Genomic DNA, 18786 nt, shown 5'->3' with positions numbered 1-18786 from the left:
CCACAGCCCAGAGCGGCCTGGAAGGAAGGGGATAGGGCTGGCGGAGGGCCAGCTGGCAGGACAGACACCAGGCAGGGACACACGAGGCATGACACATACGATCTGCCATCCCGGCAGCCCAGCGGCTCGAGGAGAGCTGGATGGCACGAGCAGAGCGTGCCAGGACGGGATCCCTGGCTGCTCTCCCAGCTCAGGGTGTTATGGGGGCAGGTGGCTGCAGGATGGGGACACCAGCATCCTGCTCCCTTCCTTGCTCCCCGAGGGTGAAGCGCTGCCCTGCTTGGGTCAGTGCCTGCTGGGGCTGCAGATGTTTGTCCCATGGGTCATCCCCTTCGCTCGCTCTCCCCTTCCTTAAAAAGCCTTGGGTTCAGGGCTGGATTTTCCAGGGCTCGTCGTCACCGCCAGGGCTGGGCTGTCCCCGGGGCACCGCGGAGCAAGGCCAGGGATGCCGGCAGCCCCCACACCTTTGCCGAGCGGTGCTGGCAAGGAGAGCAGGAGCCGCTCCGTGGCTGTAACCCCGGGCCACGGGTTTATTCAGGGATGTCCTGCAGGAAACCGATTGGCGGGGCGGGAGCGGCGCTGCCCCGGGCCGGCCCTGCCCTGAGCTCCCCGGGGACCCTGCCGGCAAGGACAAACCTCCCCCTACCGGGGCTGGGGCCACACAAACTCATCATAGACGCGGCCTCGGGGGTCCTGAGGGCGGTGGGGACCCCCCCACTTGGGACCGGGGTGAGGGAGCAGCTCTCCCCTCAACCCCCAGCCCAGGGCTCCGCCCTCACGCTCGCGCCCAGTCCCGGCGCGGCCCATTTAAAGGCTCGCGGTGGGCGGGGCCCGTCGCTCGCTCCCCAGGCCCCGCCCCGCGTCCTCCGAACGGACCAATCAGCGGCCGGGTCCCGCCCGGCCCTCGCCTCCGATTGGCCCGCGCGGCTCGTCCCTCGCCCCCGATTGGCCGCCGGCGGCGCGCGCTCTCGCCGGGCCAAGATGGCGGCGCCCAGGCCCCCGCGGCCTGGGGGGTAGCGGCGGCGCTGCGGGAGCCGCGCGGGGCCGCCCCCCGCCATGGCGCTGCGGGCGCTGCTCGACCTGCTGTCCCTGCTGCTCGACCTCAACTTCTTCGTGGTGTCGTCGCTGGTGTCGGCGCTGCTGTGGCTGCTGGCGGCCGTCTGCGGGCTGCCCGCCGCGCTCTGCGCCGCCGGGGAGGCTCTGCTGCTCTCGCTGTGCTCGGCGGGCCGCGCCGCGTGCTGCGCGGGGCTGAGCGCCCTGCAGGGGCTGCTCCGGGGCTGCGGCGGCGGCCTCGAGGGCCTCCGGGCCCTGGGCAACCTGGTGCTGCACCAGGGCGCGCGGGGCCGGGAGCTGGCGCTGCGGGGCCTGTGCGGGGCGCTGGGCGCGGGGCAGGCCCTGGCCAGGCAGCTGGGCGAGAGCGTGGCCATCGCCACCAGCCTCCTGGCCTACCTGGTCAACAGCCTGGTCAACGTGTGCCTCCTCGGGGCGCAGAACCTGCTCACGCTGGCGGCGGCGCTCTGGGACGCGCTGGCCGGGCTGTGCGGCCGGGCGGCGGAGCTGGCGGCCGCCTGCCTGGCCCACGTCTCCAGCAGCGCCATCGCCCTCTCCATCCTCCTCTGGTCGCCCTGCCAGGTGGTCTTCAAGCTCCTGGCGTCCGTTGCCGAGCTCTTCGTCAGAGTCTTCTTCGTCAATATCTACGGCCTGGGCTTGCTGCTCCTCATCATTCTCGTCGGCACCTTCGTCCTCAACCCCGGGCTGCTGCGGCCGCTGACGAACTACGTGCTGGACTACTTTGACTTGATGCCTTCCTCGCAGCGCCGGCAGCGGTTGGAGCTTTATCTGTTGGCGTTCACGCTGATGGCGGTGGCCGTGACCTCCCAGACCTGGCGCGGTTTGGTGAACTGGAGCCAGCGGTTGACCAGCAGGAATCGGCAGTTGGCCAACTGGAGCCGGCAGTTGACCAACTGGAGTCGCCAGGTGACCAGCTGGAGCCGGCAGGTGACCAACTGGAGACGAAGAGGCCGAACGATGAACCGGGAAAGCAACCAGCGAAGGGCACCGGTGCCCACCGTGAGACCACCAGCCCTCGAGCAGCTGCTGGAGGAGCAGCTGATCGTGGATCAGATAGTGCAAGCGCGCCCTGCTCTGAGTCGACGTGCCATGGCCGGACAGCATCACCAGCCGCCCAGGGAGGAGCCAAGTACCTCGCAGGGCAAAGCTCTGAGGAAGCAGCAGCTGAATGCAGCAGCTAACGATGGCGAGGGCGCTCCAGACAGCAACCCTTGGATGCTCCTGAAAGAACAAGAGGAACGTAAGAAATGTGTCATCTGTCAGGACCAAACGAAGACAGTCGTGCTTCTGCCCTGCAGACACCTCTGCCTGTGCGAGGAGTGCACGGAAGTCCTCCTGCAGCAGGCTGTCTACCAGCGCAACTGCCCACTGTGCCGCCAGATGATCCTCCGGACACTCAACGTGTACTTGTGAGCCCTCGGAACGGGTGGCTTTTCCAGAGGCACCCTTGTCTGCTTCTTGCTGGGAAGCAGAGCATCCTAGGGCTGCCTTGAGCAGCTTCCAAAGAGCTAAGGATGGTGCTGAAAGGGCAAAAGACTATTGGGGGTGTCCGCTAGCCACTTTTGCTATGTAACTAGGTTGTAGCTCTTGCCACCAAGCACAATAACAGATTTTTGCAGCAGGCTGAAGAGTTACCATGTTTTTTTGTTGACAACTTTTGCTGTTTTGGGGCCTGCAGCAGTCTGAGACCCCAAACAGAGTGCAGAAAGATGCTCTGGGGCCCTCTTAGCCAAAGCTAATGGAAAGGTTAAAGGCTGTGACCTCCTGGGAGTCACAGGGGCTGACACAGAGCAAGGGAAGGATTTTCCCCAAGGTGTAACTAGAAAAATACCTGGCAGACTGCATTCAAGCCTGTGTTTCCTCCTCCCACTAAGTTGGGGAGCTCCCTGGGAGGGGAAGAGCATGTCCTAGGAGAGCAAGGAGCACACTTGAGAGTATTAGGCTTTGATGCCTAAAAGAAGTCTGGCGCTCAGCTGGAGGAAAGCAGGGTTTCTGGGCTGTTTCAGTATCTCAGCCACTGTAGCTTTGGTTTTTGAGGTTCCTATTCCACTTGCCAGGACAAGGAGGAGCAGTGGTGGACGCGGGCTCCCTGCAGGCAGAGCTCAGTGCTGCTGCCGCTTCCACGGGTTGCCTGTGCAAGGCTAGGGATTTATTCTTTCAGCAGGGGCAGTGATGCTGCTTGGGGAACCTGAGGAGCAGCTGGCCAGCCAGCACTTGCAGCCCTGGCAGCAGCAGCACATGCTGGAACATCCTGTCTGGAGGATACATGTTGTCTTCAGGCCATGGAAGTGGGTGGTTCACCCCAGAGCTGGCTTGCTGCTTCCCAGGCTGGGCTGGCTATAGGGAATAAGTGTTTAGGAGGAGAGAGAGAGAGAGGACACCCCAAGGCTTCTAGGAGCCCACTGAGATATTCCAGCTCCAGGCACAAGTTCCGTGGATCTGCTGTTGTGTGCATGGAGCAGTACCGGGACCAGAGCTATCTTTGGTTAAAGTAGGGTTATGCTGATGTTCTGTCTTACTGTCTTCTCAGAAACGTAGCTAGTTTGCTTTGAAAGCATCCCCCAAAATTTAATGAGGGTATCCAATCCTGGCTGGGGAGGCCAGAGATGGCTTATTCCAGCTTGGACAACAAGCACCATTTCCAGAAATTGCTGGGCTGCGAGAGGGCCTTGTGCTAATAAGCTTTTCCTTTTCCAGCTGCTTGCCCGAGGTCAGCCACGCGCCACAGCCAATGCTGGCTGGAGCCAGACTGGAAAGAGTCTTGACTCCTGGACTGCAAGCCAAGAGCCTGAGGGCAGCTGGCAGGGTCTTCCTTCTCCATTCTCCTTCTTGATTAGCAATTTAAGCCAAAACAGAGGCAGCAGAGAGGCCGGGCCTTGCTGGGAGAGCCTCTGTTCTAAAACTGAGCTCTGGTGAGATGCTATCGAGTTGGAGAGGGGCTCTGCTCCGAGAGGCACTGCTGGGGCTGGTTGCCCTCACATCTGCTGGGGACAGGAGGGACTCCTGTTGGGTGTTGGAAGGGCCAGCTCCCAGCACTGTCAGCTCGCTTGTTGGAGATGCAGAGCTCCAACCTCTTGTCCTGGTGGCTCCCCAGACTCCCAACCACCCCTGTTGGCATTTTCTCTCTCCAACAACACTTAGAGTTGAATAGCCAAGCCCTTGCCAGAGCAGTGAGTGCCGCCCCACAGGCCGGGCTCCCCAGGGTCCAGCTTGTCCAGGGAATTGCTGGATCTCCTGCAAGAGAAGACAGGGAGCCTTTCCCTGGCTGTGCCTCTGGAGACACCCGGCAGCGGGAACGCAGCCAGACTGGTTGCAGGTGGTGATGTTTGGTTGGAACCAGCCCATAGATCTTGAGGCGCAATGTTTCCTACATGAATTACGGTGGGGAAGATGCCTCCCCAGGACTGCAGTTTCTCCCCTCAACCCTTTTTTTTCTATTACAGCAGTTACAGTTACTGTTTTAAAGCCCGTTTGTTTGCCGCCTGTTTGTAAAAAGAGAGAGAAAGCTTTGCCTTAAGTTTAACTCTTTGCACTATGAACTAGATACTGAGCAGATTAAAGTCTACTTTACCAAAAGCTGCCTCCTGCCTCATTCTTGGGAATGGTTTGCTCTGGAGGGATGAGGTTACAGCCCAGCCCAACAGACCTGCTTGGCAGGGTTGAGGGGTTTACTCAAAATCCCAATATTTACTTTGAGGTCAAAGTAACGATTTACAGCCTCAGTCTTTTACTTTGGGCTTGGTCAGTCATGCTCAAAATTCCAAACCACACTTCGAACACAGTCAGAGTAACAATCGTTTACTTTGAGCTCAGCCAAAGTAACAACAGTTTACAAGGAGGACTTGGAGACAACCAAATGCATCCAAAAACACTCAGAAGAAAAAAAAAAAGTAAGTTAAGGAAAGAATCTCCTGTGCCAAATGGAGAACCTGAGCCAAGAGGAAACTTGCCACGTCCTGCATGGGCAGTGTGCCCCCAGCCCGCCACCCCCACCAGGGCATGGAGGGTATTCAGCCACCTCTGCCGAGCCTGCTGAGCAAGGACAGGATGCGAAGGACACAGCCTTCCCCCAGAAGCCTTCCTGCACGCGCTTGGCTCGCTTACTGGCCAAACAGCGAGCAATTACGGAGGGAAATGCAACCGCCCCTGGGCTGATGGACAGCTGGACCAGACCTGCTCGCTCGGGCACCGTGGATTTTGGTGCTGAGCTGCCTGGGGAGGGTGTCCAGCAGCAGCAGCACTCGCAGGCCAGCCCAGCGCAGGAGATCTGGAGTCCTCAGGGCTGTCCCCTCTTCCAGAGCTTGCTTGGGAGCCTCAGGCGTGAGCCGAGTGGGCTGGTCTCAGCCCATCCCAACGCCAAGACCCTTCCCCAAGGAGGGAGGATCGTGATGCTGCTCAGTAACTGTGGTTCAGAAGCACTGGTGCAGTGGGGGCTGACAGCTTGATGAAACCAGACCCCTCCAGGCCCTGGGAAAATCCCCGGGATCCCTTTGTCAGCCCAGCTGCGACCTAATGAGCTGCCAGTTCCAGCCCAGGGGACAAGAGCCATCATCTGCCTGACAGCAGGGAGCTGGCGTGACAGACGCTCGCTGCAGATGCGCAGCAGCATGAGCAGCTCATGATACAGGCGGGCAGGGAGGGAGCAGGTGATGCTCAGCAGCCGAGCTGCGGGAGGCCTTTGGGCTGCTCCCAGGCACCAGCTTTGCTCACTCATTAGTGTCTCGGCATGGGAAGCCACACAGGCTCCCCGAACGCAGCGGCAATCCCAGCACCATCGTGCCAAAACCTTGGGGACCTCGAGATCACCCAACCCAGCCCCCTGCTCTGGCAGGGGCAGCTACAGCAGGCTGAACAGGATTGCAGACCAGCAGGTTCTCAGCATCTCCATGGATAGAGACTTCACTGCCTCTTTGAGCTGCCTGTGCCAGGGATTGATCCCTCTGACTGTAGAGGATGGACAGCCCTTTGCTGAGCTCTCTCCAGCGCATCCTTGTCTGGCGATGCTCCTCCTAACACAGCTCAGAAGGGTGGTGGCCTTCCTTGCCACAAGGACACCCTGCTGGCTTGTAGCAGACCCACCAGGATCCCCAGGACCTTCTCTAGGAGGTTGCTGTCCAGCCAGTGAGCCACCAGCACGCACTGGTGTGTAGGATTGTCCCTTCCCAGGTGCAGGACTTGGCATTTCCTTCTGCTGAACTGGCCCCGAGTCCCAGTCTTGGTCACCAGAGAGAAGAGCTCAGCGCCTGCTCCTCCCCATGCGAGGAAGCTGCAGAACGTGATGAGGTTTCCCTTCCATCTCCTCCATGCTGTAGAGATCAAGTGACTTAAACTGCTCCTCACATGGCTTTTCCTCTAAACCCTTCACCACATTCATGCCCTCCTCTAGATGCTGTGCACTTCTGTCCTGTTATATTGGTAACAGAGTCCTTACTGTTCCCACCCCCGAGCCCTTTGCCTGCCGCCCCATCCCTCCTCCGCCAATCCCGGTTTAAATCTCTCCTTACCAGACTGGCCGCCCTGCTGGCACAGGTCACCTGCAGATGGCTGGAAAGTGCTCCCTGCACCTTGTGGGGACGAGGACGCTGAACCTGTGCCACAACTGCAAGTTTTCAGGTGGAGCAGGATCCCTCCTTCTGCTTCCAGGAATCACCAGGATGACCTTCACCATCAGAGGCATTTCCACCTTTGAACCTGGCAGGTGCACGCTCTACCACCGCAGGTGAAGGCTTGGGCTCTTGCAGCTCTAGAGATGACCCTGTTGATCTCCTTCCTGCCCTCCCTGATGCCCCTCAGCCCGCTGACCCCCTCCAGAAGCCCCTCCACTTGTCAGCACAGCTCCAGGACGCACACGGCCACGCTCGCCGCTGCCAGCCAGGGGCAGAAGCCCCAGGCCCCCAGCACCCTCTGCAGCTCAGGGCTGGCCCCGCTGCGTCCTTCAGCATCGCAGCTCCAGGGGCTGCTGGGGACCACGACCTCAGTGTGCCAAAGATGTTTGTGCTGCTCTGAAATGAGGCACTGGCACGTTTTAAAAATGAAAATCCCCCCTGCAGAAACCTCCAAATCCTACCTTTCTACACAAAGCGCTGCCGCTGCCAGCTGCTCTGCAGACCTGTGTGCTCAGCCTGGCTCTTATATGGGCTTCTCCTCACCCTGGCTAAGGGTCCTGGCCCCTCCCTAAGCTGGGCTCAGCTGGACCAGGGTCCTCAAGCACTCCTTCCTCAAGGGCAGCTCGTAGAGCTCATCAGGAGCAGCTGGAGCTGACTAGAAACTCGCCAGAAGTCAAGGTCCCCTTTGGCTCTCCTTCCCTTATCCGTATCTTCCCCTTGTCCTCTTCCTCATCCTCCCCAGGCAGCTGCAGGCAGCCCTACGCTCCTCCAGGCATCCCCAGCATCCCCCAATGATCCCAGACAAAGCGTCCAGAGGACCAAGAGCATCTCAAGGAAAGCAGAGACCAGAAACTGCTGTGCCAGGGGCTCTGGCTGTGGCTGCCTCTGTCAGTTGTGCTTCCCCACAGAGGATACTCCCAGCCCCCACACACCTCAAGAAAAAGCCATTTTCCTCCTCCCAGAATAGACAGTGCTGGCTATCGATCGGCTCTGCAGGGTTGTTTGCCCCTTGGAGTCTCTGCTTATAGAAAAGGCCATCAACCCAAAGAGACCCAGACTTGGGGCTGGGACCCCAAGGGCAGAGCGAGGCTGCACCCCCATCCCAGCACCTCCGTGGGTCCCTAATGGGCTGGGGGTGGCCCTTGGCACTGCTGGGGGGTGCATCCTCCTCGAGTCCCATCCAGGACATGCCCTTGGCCCCAGGTCCCTGCCTGGTCCCGGTCCAAGGGTGGGGGGCTGTGGGCAGTCTTGGGGGGCGATGGGGATACAGGGTTTATTCATCCCAGACAGGCTGTGGTCCTGAGGGCTTGGGGGCAGTGAAGCCAGAGGAGAGGGTGTCTCTGCAGCCAGGGCAGGTGGCCCTGGGCTAGTGGCCACCTACAGGTCCTGCTGGCATGGCCAGAAGAGCTCAGCTGCCACCCCAAGCATCCCTCCCAGCCTGCTCAGGCTGTGCAGCGGGTTAAGAAGTTAAATTCTTGGCCAAAAGAAAAATAAAAAAGCCCCCTCCCTGGCTGGTCCCTGCAGGGACCTATTTTGGGGCAGGAATGAGGAAGCTCTTCATTCCCTTGCTAAAAATAGGGACTTTTCCCGGAGCTGGGTCACCGTGTTCGTGCTGGAGCGGGCAGGGGGCAGGGAGGAAGGGTCTCCCCAAGACTCATCTCGGGACCATGTAGCCAACATCCCCATAACCCCCCAACATTTCTCTCCCCCTGCCTCCCCAGGGACCCCTCCTCGCCCTGGGCAAGCTGCCTCCCAACGGGGTGGCCCCCAGGCCCATGGGACCCTCACTCTCACAAGGGGTGGGTCCTCACAGGGAGGAGGAGGGGGTCCCCTGCCTCTGCTCCCCTCCCCAGGCTCTGGGGAGGATGCACGGGCGCTGCCGCAGCTCTGGTCCCTCGCTAAGGGACGACGATGCTTCCATCTAGTGGCTCCTGCTGGCCACGCTGCTGCAGAGGGTGGCCACAACCAGCCCCCTCATCCCCCCACTAGGGCCTCCTGACACCCCCTGCACCCCTCGAAGAGTCGTGGAATCATTAAGGGTGGAAAGACCTCTCAGCTCATCCAGTCCAACCCTAAGACCAACACCCCTGTGTCTACTAAACCGTTGTCCCCAAGTGCTGCATCCACAAGTTTTTTCAACCCCTCCAAGGATGGAGGCTCCACCGCTGCCTGGGAAGCCTCTGCCAGTGCTTCACCACTCTTCCCATAAAGAAATTTTCCCTAATATCCCATCTAACCCCCACCCTGGTGCACTTTGAGGCTGTTACCCCTCGTCCCATTACTTGTTCCTTGGGAGAAGAGCCCAGCACCCCCCTCACCACAACCTCCCCTCAGGGAGCTGCAGAGAGCAGGGTCTCCCCTCAGCCTCCTCTTCTCCAGGATGCTCTCACGGGGTCCCCGTCACCCCCGGAGCCCTCCCCGCACTCGATGGCCCCCGAGGAGCCCGGGTGGCAGGGATGGGCACACAGGCAGCAGGCACACACGTGGCTGAGCAGCCCTTTATTGGGGTGAAAGAGGAGGGGGAGGCTGTGGGGGGGTGGAAAGGGCACGGAGCTGGCCCTGGGGCATGCCAGGACCACGGGGGGACAGGACCCTCACCGTGCCAGCGGCCAGGCAGCCCGGGGTCGCTCTGTGCAGGGGGAGAAGCGCAGGGTGGGGGCTGTGCCCAGGCCAGTGGGGCTACGCTGTGAGCCAAGGCGGCTACGGGGACCATACATGGCAACTGGGTTATTGCAGCTCCCTGGCATGGCCATCCTGCCCCAGAACCCAGTGCCCGAGATAAAACTTAGCCGTTATACAGGGCTGCTGAAGGGATGCTCCCAGCCACCTTCGGGGAGGCAGAGGGGCCGTATTCCTGCCCTGCACCGGGCAGCAGCAGCGCAGAGGGGTCCTGGTGTCCCGGCTACGACGTGGCCAGACCCTGGCATTGCCCTCACCGGGGGATGAGAGGGTGAGAAGGGCTCCCACGCTGGCTCTGGCCGCGGCCGAGGGCCGGCTCAGGCGAAGACAGCGGAGTTTTTCCAGTAGGAGTAGACGAGGAAGCCGGTGAAGGTGCTGTCCGTCTTGACGCTGGCGTAGAAGCCGATGTAGTCCCCGACACCCACCTGCACCCACACCTCGTCCTCGGGCTCCAGGGGGACCAGGGCTCCCCCCGAGAGCGAGGTGGGCTTGGGCCAGTTCCCGTAGTACTGGAAGAAGGAGGCGATGGAGTGGCCGTTCTTCATGATGTCGAACTGGAGGCTGGCGCGGTAAACGGTGGCGTGGACGGCGAAGTAGTAGAGGCCGGGCACCTCGCAGGTGAACTTGCCCGTGCCGGGGTCGTAGTGGCCCTGCTCGTTGACCAGCACCACGTCGAAGCGGATGGGCTGGTCGGGCAGCGGCGGGCTGCGCGACTCGGAGCGCTTGGCGCTGAAGGCTGAGCGGGGAGCCACCGCGCACTCGCCCTGCGCCCCCTTCTCACCGTGCATGCCGTCCGCGCCGGGGCTGCCCACCTCTCCGCGGGGACCCGGAGCTCCTGGGGCACGCAGGACGGGGACAGGGTCACCTCCAAGCCACCACCAGCACAACCCCTTGCCACCAGAGCTCTCCCAGCCCCAATCCCACCCACCACATGGGATGCGGGTGCTGAATACCCACCATGCCTAGTGATGTGCAAGAGAAACCAGCGCAAGCAGGGCTAGGTGGATCTGCTAACTGGGCACGGTGGCAACAGGGAGTTGGAGAAACCCTCACAGGCTGGGAAAAAAACCAGCCCAGGAGCCAGGGCAGGGATCGTGCAGCTATAATTGCAGGGCAGCAGAGAGAGATGGCAGTGGGGATGGAGAGAAATGCAGCTTTGCTGGTGTCAGGGAGCACAGGGTCACCACAGGGAGGACCAGAGCAGAGGTGGTGGCATGGAAGGGGCACTTTGGTAGGATTCACTCTTGTTTTGGCAATGTGGGGCTGTGCCAGCAGCCCAGGCTCACCCCTGGCACAAGGACATTCCCCACAGGCAGGGCAGAGCACATCCCCCTCCCCATCAGGAGGTCTCCCTTCTTACCTGGAGGGCCCATCTCTCCCTTCTCCCCTGGCATCCCCATCGCTCCATCCCGGCCGTCTCGGCCGTCTCTGCCTGGCAGACCCTGCCCCCCGTGCAAGCCTGGTGTCCCTGGGATGCCCGGCTGCCCCGAGCACAGCCCAGGGATCTTGTTGTCTTCGATCTGCAAGGAGCTGGCGATGAGCCCGAGGAGGAAGAGGAGGAAGAGCTGCTTCATCTCATCTGCTGTGGAGGGGCTGGAGAGGAGCAAAGAGGGATAACAGCTCTGAGGACCTCAGTGAAGAGGGCTGGGAAGTGGGCTTGGGAGAGAGGGGATGCAGGGGGTCACAAGAGAATGTTCCTCCCTTCTTTCCCTTTGCCTTTTTGGCTGCTCCCTACAGCATGGCTGGAACAGGTCACCCTGAGAAGTGGGGCCCCATCCCTGGAGGGGTTCAAGGCCAGGTGGGATGGGGCTTGGAGCCCCTGATCCAGCAGGAGGTGTCCCTGCCCATGGTGGGGGTGGTGGAATTGGATGATCTTTAAGGTCCCTTCCAACTCTAACCATTCTGTGACTGCTGTCTGCACCTGCCACAGCATCCCCACCACCGGCTGCTCCACCACAGTGCGTCCCACCACGGGGCTCAGGGGGATGCTGGGGCCAAGGAGCTGGGAGGGAGCTGCAGGGTGCACGGGAGGCGATAGATCTCATCTGGGGCTGTTTGGGGTGGGAGCTCCATGGGCAGCGTGCCCGGCTGCGGGACTTGCCGGGGGTGCTGGTGAGGTGGCAGCGGCAGCGTGAGCCGTGAGCAGCGCGTGGGCTGGGGCTGTTGCCTCCGGACGGTGTGCGGTGGGGCGGCAGTTGGGGAGCGTGGGGCTGCGTCGTGGCCCAACCCTTGGCAGCATCCCTGCTGCCGGCAGCTCGGGTCCCCGGGGCAGCAGCATCCCTGGCTGAGCTGGACCACCCGCTGCTCCCATCCCATCCCGCACCAGAGCCCCCCGGCCCCTGCTGGCCCCTTCCTCCCAGCCCTGTCCTGCGAAAGCCGCTCTCTTCCCCCTCCTGGACGCGATGGCTGCAACAAAGAGGAAAAGGAGGAGAGAAGTGTCTCTCCTCCACCCATGCGCTGGAGCCAGGACCCCAGCGAGTCCCATTCCCCTCAGTGTGTGGTGGATGGAGCTGGGTAACCCCACTCACCGCGATCCCGCTGCTCCGATCCCAGCGCCTCGTTGCTCTCCGATTGCTCTTCCTGACCACTTCGCTCTGACGAAGGCCCTAGGAAAGGCAGCCTCTCCACCCCCCCCTCTCCTCCTCCTCATGTCTCTCCTCCCAAACTCAAAAGGAAATCAAGGGCTTTGGGAGCCAAAAGCTACAAGACAAGGGGAAAAAGGAAAATAATCCCATGGTGTCAGAAGTGCTGCAAGGAGGGGGAAGGGAGAGCGGGACAAACAGACTGGCAAAGGGAGAGGAGGCACGGGCTGCCAAGCACCTCAGCTGGACACATCTGGGCAGCAGGACAGGGAAATGAGAGAAAACAGGCAGTAGAGTGAAAGCAGAACAAGAAAAAGGCCAAGGGAGGGACGAATAGCAAGTGCAGGGAGAGGAAAAGTGCCTCTCCTCCACCTATGTACCAGAGCCAAGACCCCAGCAAGCTCTAGTGACCCCAGTGCAGGGTGGATGGAGTGGGGCAGCCCCACTCCCTCCATCCCACTGCTCTGATCCTCGTTCCTTGCTCGTGGCTCTCAGGAGCAGAAGGGAGAGTCCTCCAGGCACACGGGTCCCCTGCCTGGTAGCCATGGGGCTGTCCTTGGCAGCAGGGACGAGGGAAAGGGGACACGGGACACACACAGGCTGGTGGTGCCAGCCCCAAGGGTGCTCTTGGGGTGCTGTAGGAGGCAATTGGGGGGCAGCGTGGGGTGCAGGGTCAGCTTGTGGGGCTGAGCAGGCAGGATCGCGCCAGGCAGAGCAGTGCTGCAGCCTGCTGGGAAGCAGGGCCAGCCCTGGGGACTGCAGCCCATGGCGAAGCTGGGACCGTGCCGGGCTTTCGAGGGCTCTCCCAGTTTGCCTTTCACTTGTTCCAGCATGGAGTGCGTCCAAGGGACAGTGTCAGGCGCCCCAGGGGTGGGGTGTTCGTGACCTGCAGCCAGCCTGCGGAGCTGGGGAGCGAGGGAGCAGGGTGGGCTCGATGTCCCCGGAGCAGCGGTGGCTGTGATGGGCTGACCCCAGTTGGTCCTGCTCCCAGGAATCCCATCCAGGTGGGCACAGGCAGTGGGAAGCGCGTGGTGCTGCCAGCTTTCTTCTCCGTGTGCCGGTGACACCGCGGGCTGAGCCGTCCTCGCCGCGTGCCCGGGGCCAGGCTGGGTGCTGGCACGGAGCCTCCTGCCTTCTCTCTCCCAAGGTGTGAAGAAGCTGTTGTTTTTGGCCAGCTGGGCTCTGGCTTGTGGCCGCTGGGTGCTGCCAGCCCTGTGGCCATCGGGGTGGCCCAAAGCCAGCAGGGCCAGCAGAACCACAGCCCTGGCCGGGACAGGGTGTCCTCCCTGCTCCGTGGGGCTGCCAGCTTCACCCTCTCTGAAGCCAACCATCCCCCTGGGGTCCTGCAAGCCCTGCAGCCCTTGGAGAGCACAGCCAGAACCCTTTCCCTGCTGCAGACAGGGGGTCTCTGCCCCCTCCATTCCTGCTCAGCCCCCACCCCTCCCCTGCCTCAGTCTCCCTGACCCCCACGCAGACCCTCCCTCAACAAGCTCCATCAGGACTCTTGGCTGCTCACAAGGTTTATTCTCCTGGCTTTTGGGCTGCAGGATGTGGGCAGCTAAGGGCTGTTCTTCTCCCTGCAGCCTGGCCCAGCCTTGGGGAGCATTAACCCTTCCCCTGCCAGGCTAGCAGCTGCATGAGGGCTGCAGCCAAGAGGCTGTGCACAGCCTGGAGAGGCTGAAAGAAGTGAGCTGGGAAGCATACACAGCTCTGGCCAGCACGCCGAGGCTGGCTGAGGATAGGAGACAGTGCCCAGACCTTGCTACTGCCCTGCTGCTTGGCAGGGGGACTTTGCATGCTGTCCCCAGCCCAGCTCCAGCCCAGGGACACAGCCCCTCCAGCATAAGCCTTTCCCTGGAGCAAGGCTGGGAAGGGGCACCTGCTCTCCAGGGACTTGGTCCCGTGGGCAAGCCTGTGGCCTCCAGACACCGAGTGGAGTGCGGAGCGGGGCCACGGGGCGCTGCTGGCACTGGACACACCAGCTGCTGGCTGTTTGCAACGGGAGGAGAGTGGGAAGGACATTTGAGGTGGAGGGGTGGCTCTTCGCAGATTCCTTCAGACCCTGCTCCTCTTCCTTTGCCAGGTCAGGGTTGGAAGCACTCTATGGGGTCATCGGAATCGGGAAGGATGTTGCAGTTGATGGGCCAGAGGATGCCGAGGAGGCTGAGGGACTGTTGGCACCGCGTCTCCGCAGCCAGGCACACGGCGCGGCAGGGCTGCAGGACACCCCCGTCCGGGGTGCACTTGGGCACGAAGAGGCTGCAGATGAGGAGGCGGAGGTGCTGGAAGCAGGGCAGCTCCATCAGCGTCTGCGGGAGAGCGGCGGTGAGCACGGCAACGTGTGGTGTGGTGCAGGCAGCTTCACCTGCAGCCCCCGGGGCAGCTCACCTGGTAGTCCTGGAGCACCTCGGCAGCTCCCTCCTGGTCCGGGATGGCCAGCCAGATGTTGGGGAAGGAGGTGGCATTGTAGCCCAGCCCCAGGCACATCTCCACTTCCACAGGCTCACAGACAGACCCTGCCAGCAGAGGAGATGATTCACTTTTATTGCAGTGGTAATACCCACCAGGTGTGCCCTGGGCAGGTGGGAGCCGTGGGGCAGCTGCTGGTGCATCTCCTGGTCCCGGTGGCTCAGAGGGGGTGAGCGGAGCACCCAGGGGTGCTCAGCACTCACCAAAGGCTGGGTAGGAGACCCCAGTGCAGTTCAGCTCGTCGGTGCCATCAGGACAGTCGTGCCAGCCGTCACACACCGACTCCAGCGCCCGGCACTCACCGTTTCCGCAGGAGAACTCTGCGGGGCTGCAGGTCTCTGTAAGGCGAGAGGGGCCAGCGCGGCAGGACGTGGGCTTGGACATGGGCACGGACAGACAACAGGCTGCCTGTGGCCAGGAGCCAGCGTGTTCCCGTGCTGACCACCCCGTCCCTGCTCTGCTTGGTCCCTGGCCAGGGGACACCCCGGTGAGTGGCTGCACAGCCACCCAGCACCCATGTCCCAGCTTAGGGGGATGCCGGGTTCCCTGGGTTATTCAGGGCAGCCCTCAGGTGATGGATTGTGCCCGTGTGCAGGGGAGCCCTTCCAGGACACATTCCCATGGCTGGGATCAGCTGGGTGACAGGGTGATTCTGGTGAGAAGGGACCCCAGGGTCTGCAGCCCAACCTCCTGCTCCAAGCAGGGTCAGATATGAGGTGAAAGCAGCTTTTTTTTCCAGGGCTTTATCAGATCTGGCCTTGGAGACACCCAAGGAAAGAGGAGAGATTGAGATGAAATTTTAAAAAGAAACGTTTTGCTGTGAGGGTGGGGAGGCCCTGGCCCAGGCTGCCCAGAGCAGGGGTGGCTGCCCCATCCCTGGAGGGGTTCAAGGCCAGGTTGGATGGGGCTTGGAGCCTCTGATCCAGTGGTAGGTGTCCCTGCCCATGGCAGGGGTGGAACTGGATGGGCTGTGGGGTCCCTTCTAACACAAACCATCCCATAGTTCTATGACCGTGACCGCACAGCCCCTTGGGGCAGCCAGCGCCCCTGCTTGGCTACCTACTCTCGGTGGCGTTGCGAGCTTGGTAGGTGGCGAAAAACCCATCATCTGCTACTCCCTCGTCTGCCACGAAGAGGACGGTCATGACGTGGCGTGAGGAGGTCAGGGTGGGCGGCAGCTGGTGGCCGCAGAACCTGCCAAGGTCATGGGGTGTGGGATGGGGTCAAGGTGGGTAGCAGGGCCAACCAAAACCTGTTCTCCAGTGGCTCCTCCTCACCAGGTCGCTCTATGCCTCAGTTTCCCCAGCTGGGCCACAGGACCCCAGCACACCCAGGCTGCTGTAGGAGGGCTGGAGACACCAGGGGTGCGTCCGTACCTGCCCATGAGGCTGGCTGCCCCCGTGCCCGCGCTGTCGTGCACCTCCACGAAGTCGAAGCTGCAGTCCTCGTGTGACTCCAGGCTGAAGTTGTGGAAGTGCAGATCGATGACGTGGCCCACGGGCACCGAGATCTGCCAGAGGCACAGCTGCAGGGCGGGAGCAGCCGGTGGCATCTGTGAAGCCGGGCAGGGGCACCCCCGGCTCTCCCGTGGGAGGCTGCCTTCCTCCCTGGCCACCCTCGCCCTCCCCCCACCTCCATCCCGCTGCCATCTCTGCTCTCACCTGCTGGTGCGGGTACGGCTGGGGATGGTTCGGGGTGGAGAAGTGCCCGTCCAGGGTGGTCAGCGGCCCCCCGCACTCTGCAGGGACACACACACAGAGCTTTACCCCCTGACCCCAGCCCTTCACCCCTTCTCCCCGCTCCCTCACCCCTGCCTCCCTCTGCCCATCACCCTCTCACAGAACTATGGAACGGTTTAGGTCGGGAGAGACCTTAAAGCCCACCCAATTCCAACCCCCTTGCCCTGGGCAGGGACACCTCCCACTGGATCAGGGGCTCCAAGCCCCATCCAACCTGGCCTTGAACCCCTCCAGGGATGGGGCAGCCACCACTGCTCTGGGCAGCCTGGGCCAGGGCCTCCCCAGCCTCAGCATGAAGAATTTCTTCCTAATGTCCAGTCTAGATCTATCCCCCTTCCAATTTAAAGCCTGATCTAGTGGAGGTGTCCCTGCCCGTGCCCTCAGTGCCCCAGGGGCTGGGGGCTGCAGGCGGGTTCCCAGCCCACCTTTGTGTTTCAGGCTGCAGTTGGCCTCGTCGCTCTTGTCCTCGCAGTCGTGGAACCCGTCGCAGACGAAGCCCAGGAGGAGGCAGAGCCCCTGATCGCACAAGTGCTCGTCCCAGGCGCAGGTCTCTGCAGCACAGGCAGGAATGGCCAGGATGGGGTTATGTCCGTGGGGCACCCTCTGTGTCGCGGTGCCCCGGGCATCGACGGAGACCCCAGCAGCGCTCCTGACTGCTGCCCATGGTGAGGAGCCCCAGCAGCCCCCGGGGACAGGGAGACTCACTCTCACTGGGAGCCACGGCGCGATAGCGGGCGCTGAAGCCTGGGGCTCCCACGCTGCTGTCGGAGACGAAGATGACGCGTAAGTGGTTGGAGTTGGTGTTGAAGGTCGGAGGGACCACGTTGCCGCAAAACCTGGGGGCACAACAAGGGGTGACGGTGCTCACTGCCCCCCTCCCCACGGCACTACCGTGCTCCCCAGGTGCGAGAACCTACCTGGCTGGGCCCCCCCGAGCTGGGGCAGGGTCCGAGCTGCTGGCCCCTTGCTCCTCGTAGAGCTCCACGCGGTCAAAGAAGCAGGAGGCTGCACCCTCCACGCTGAACGTCTCCATCTTCAGCTGGATGGCGAAGCCGGGGCTCACCTCGATGCGCCAGATGCAGAGGGCGTCAGGCGGGTAGGGGCCGGGGTAGTTGGGAGAGCTGAAGGAGCCCTCGGGACCGCGCAGGATCCCACCGCAGGCTGCACGAGGCGTCAGTGTGAGCTAGTGCTGCGGGGCATCTCCACCCCACGTACCACCCCGCGTGGGACTCACCTGGCGCTGGCGTGGTGGCTGCGGGCAGCCGGCTCTGGGTTGGGGTGGCAGCGGTTCTGGGGGACAGGGGGGCCCTGCGGGTGGGCTTCGCGGGGCTGGTGGCCCGGGCGGGCAGGGCTGCAGCGGGGGCGCTGGGCGTCTGCGGGGTCGTCAGCTCTGTGCCCAAGGAAGAGCAGGGACCGCTCAGCCCCAGCGGGGAGAAAGGGCTGGGGGGCAGCCAGGGGGCTTAGGAAGCCCACCCTATCCCATGCTTTGTGCTCCCACCCTGTGCCACACATGTGCGGGTCCCAGTGTCCTTGCCCCATCCCGTGGAGGTGGAGATGCTCCTTGCTTCTCTTCATGGGCAGACCCTGTGAGGTCCTGTGCAGGGTGGATGCCCTCCCTGTGCCCCTCTCCCACTCCGAGCTGGTTTTTACCCCCCACCCCATGGTCACAGCCCCGCTGGGCACTCACGGTGGATGACGACGCCCAGCAGGAGGGCGATGAGGAAGAGGAGGATGGTGCTCATCAGAGCCACACAGAGCCAGGTGAACTTGCAGTCGGGGCGGTACTGCCAGCCCGCCTGGCCCCAGGGCCGCTGGCCTGCGGGAGGGCAAGGAAGGGGGGCAGAGCTCAGCTAGCCATGTGCCCACCCTGCCACCTCCCTTCATGGCCGGTTGAGCCCTGGACTCTTGTCCCTGGGGTGCTAGTGAGTCCCCTAAAGAGCCCCACATCCAGTGTGGAGCTTGCCTCACCACCCCGCTCCCAGACCCGTGGCTGCTCCTGGTGGCCCCATGGACCGGGGCGTGCATACAAACCCCCAGGCTGGTACCGAGGGCGTCCTGGGGCGACGCAGGGCTGGTCCCATCCTCCTCTGGCAGGTGCTTGGCGCTTGGCGCTGCCTGGGACTCCTCACCCTCGAAGACAGGGTTGCAGAACTCGGTCTGCAGGAGAGCAAGTGTGGGTAGCATCACCAAGATCGCCCTGTGGGGACCCCTGGGTGGCCAAGAGGGGTCCCTCTGGGCAGCACCCTCACCCCCATCTTACCTTGCTGTGGTCCAGAGCTTCAGGGCAAAGCGTGATCTCGGTGAGGTCTTTCATGGTGGTGAGTGATTTCCAGCGCAGCCCGGCTAAAATCCTCCCCAGTGCTCTCTGCCCCCCGGCGCAGCCGCCTGCCCCGCCACCCGCTCCTCGCCGGCTGCGCCCATCGGCCCAGAGGCAGCGTGAGGTGCCCGCACACCTGGGCAGCAGCAGCACTGGCTGTGCCTACACGTACCACCCCAGCGCCGGACCCCGCGGAGCTCCGAGGGTCATGCCCACCGTGCCACGAGTGCTGGGAGCCCCAGGGAATCCAACGTCCCCGGTCCCCTCTGCAGGCCCCTTCCCCCTCGCCCCGTTAATCCTGCTCAGCTGAGGATGCAGAGGTC

At 62.7% G+C, this 18786-nt stretch overlaps 3 protein-coding genes across 4 annotated transcripts; 1 reads left to right on the top strand and 2 right to left on the bottom strand.

Annotated features, from left to right (window-relative positions):
- Positions 1–1041: 1041 nt before the first annotated feature.
- RNF26 (ring finger protein 26) lies at positions 1042–4634 on the top strand. The gene has a single exon (XM_069876452.1). It carries the CDS (start codon positions 1057–1059, stop codon positions 2482–2484), a length of 1428 nt encoding a protein of 475 aa, XP_069732553.1. The 5' UTR covers positions 1042–1056; the 3' UTR covers positions 2485–4634.
- Positions 4635–9160: 4526 nt separating this feature from the next.
- C1QTNF5 (C1q and TNF related 5) lies at positions 9161–13356 on the bottom strand. Its single transcript, XM_069876583.1, has 3 exons — positions 11885–13356; positions 10717–10949; positions 9161–10191 (listed from the first exon to the last, which is right to left on the bottom strand). Exons 1-3 carry the CDS (start codon positions 12004–12006, stop codon positions 9674–9676), a joined length of 873 nt encoding a protein of 290 aa, XP_069732684.1. The 5' UTR covers positions 12007–13356; the 3' UTR covers positions 9161–9673.
- A 64-nt stretch (positions 13357–13420) lies between these two features.
- MFRP (membrane frizzled-related protein) lies at positions 13421–18626 on the bottom strand. Of its 2 annotated transcripts, none has more exons than XM_069876320.1 (13): positions 18407–18626; positions 18192–18303; positions 17834–17962; positions 17381–17536; positions 17064–17307; positions 16852–16982; positions 16572–16697; positions 16069–16145; positions 15784–15932; positions 15471–15601; positions 14611–14745; positions 14327–14454; positions 13421–14247 (listed from the first exon to the last, which is right to left on the bottom strand). In XM_069876320.1, exons 1-13 carry the CDS (start codon positions 18458–18460, stop codon positions 14023–14025), a joined length of 1797 nt encoding a protein of 598 aa, XP_069732421.1. In that variant the 5' UTR covers positions 18461–18626; the 3' UTR covers positions 13421–14022. The 2 variants fall into 2 exon arrangements, with proteins under 2 accessions (XP_069732421.1, XP_069732423.1); XM_069876322.1 differs by having other exon boundaries at positions 15784–15917.
- Positions 18627–18786: the final 160 nt, after the last annotated feature.

This window comes from Phaenicophaeus curvirostris, chromosome 25 (assembly GCF_032191515.1).
Source record: "Phaenicophaeus curvirostris isolate KB17595 chromosome 25, BPBGC_Pcur_1.0, whole genome shotgun sequence".
NCBI lineage: Eukaryota > Metazoa > Chordata > Aves > Cuculiformes > Cuculidae > Phaenicophaeus > Phaenicophaeus curvirostris.
The sequence above is the reverse complement of the archived record's forward strand: the minus strand, read 5'-3'. Positions and strand labels throughout refer to the sequence as shown.

Bases quoted from the DNA above. Each gene is read 5' to 3' on its own strand.
- C1QTNF5 (XM_069876583.1), bottom strand. From the start codon at position 12,006: ATGAGGAGGAGGAGAGGGGGGGGTGGAGAGGCTGCCTTTCCTAGGGCC. The intron at 10,950-11,884 runs GTGAGTGGGGTT...GCTCCTCTCCAG, and splicing joins ATCGGAGCAGCGGGATCGCG to CCCCTCCACAGCAGATGAGA. The intron at 10,192-10,716 runs GTAAGAAGGGAG...TGCGTGCCCCAG, and splicing joins GGGAGAGATGGGCCCTCCAG to GAGCTCCGGGTCCCCGCGGA.
- MFRP (XM_069876320.1), bottom strand. From the start codon at position 18,460: ATGAAAGACCTCACCGAGATCACGCTTTGCCCTGAAGCTCTGGACCAC. The intron at 17,537-17,833 runs GTGAGTGCCCAG...CCTTGGGCACAG, and splicing joins GCTGGGCGTCGTCATCCACC to AGCTGACGACCCCGCAGACG. The intron at 14,248-14,326 runs GTGAGCTGCCCC...GCTCTCCCGCAG, and splicing joins AGGTGCTCCAGGACTACCAG to ACGCTGATGGAGCTGCCCTG.
- RNF26 (XM_069876452.1), top strand. From the start codon at position 1,057: ATGGCGCTGCGGGCGCTGCTCGACCTGCTGTCCCTGCTGCTCGACCTC.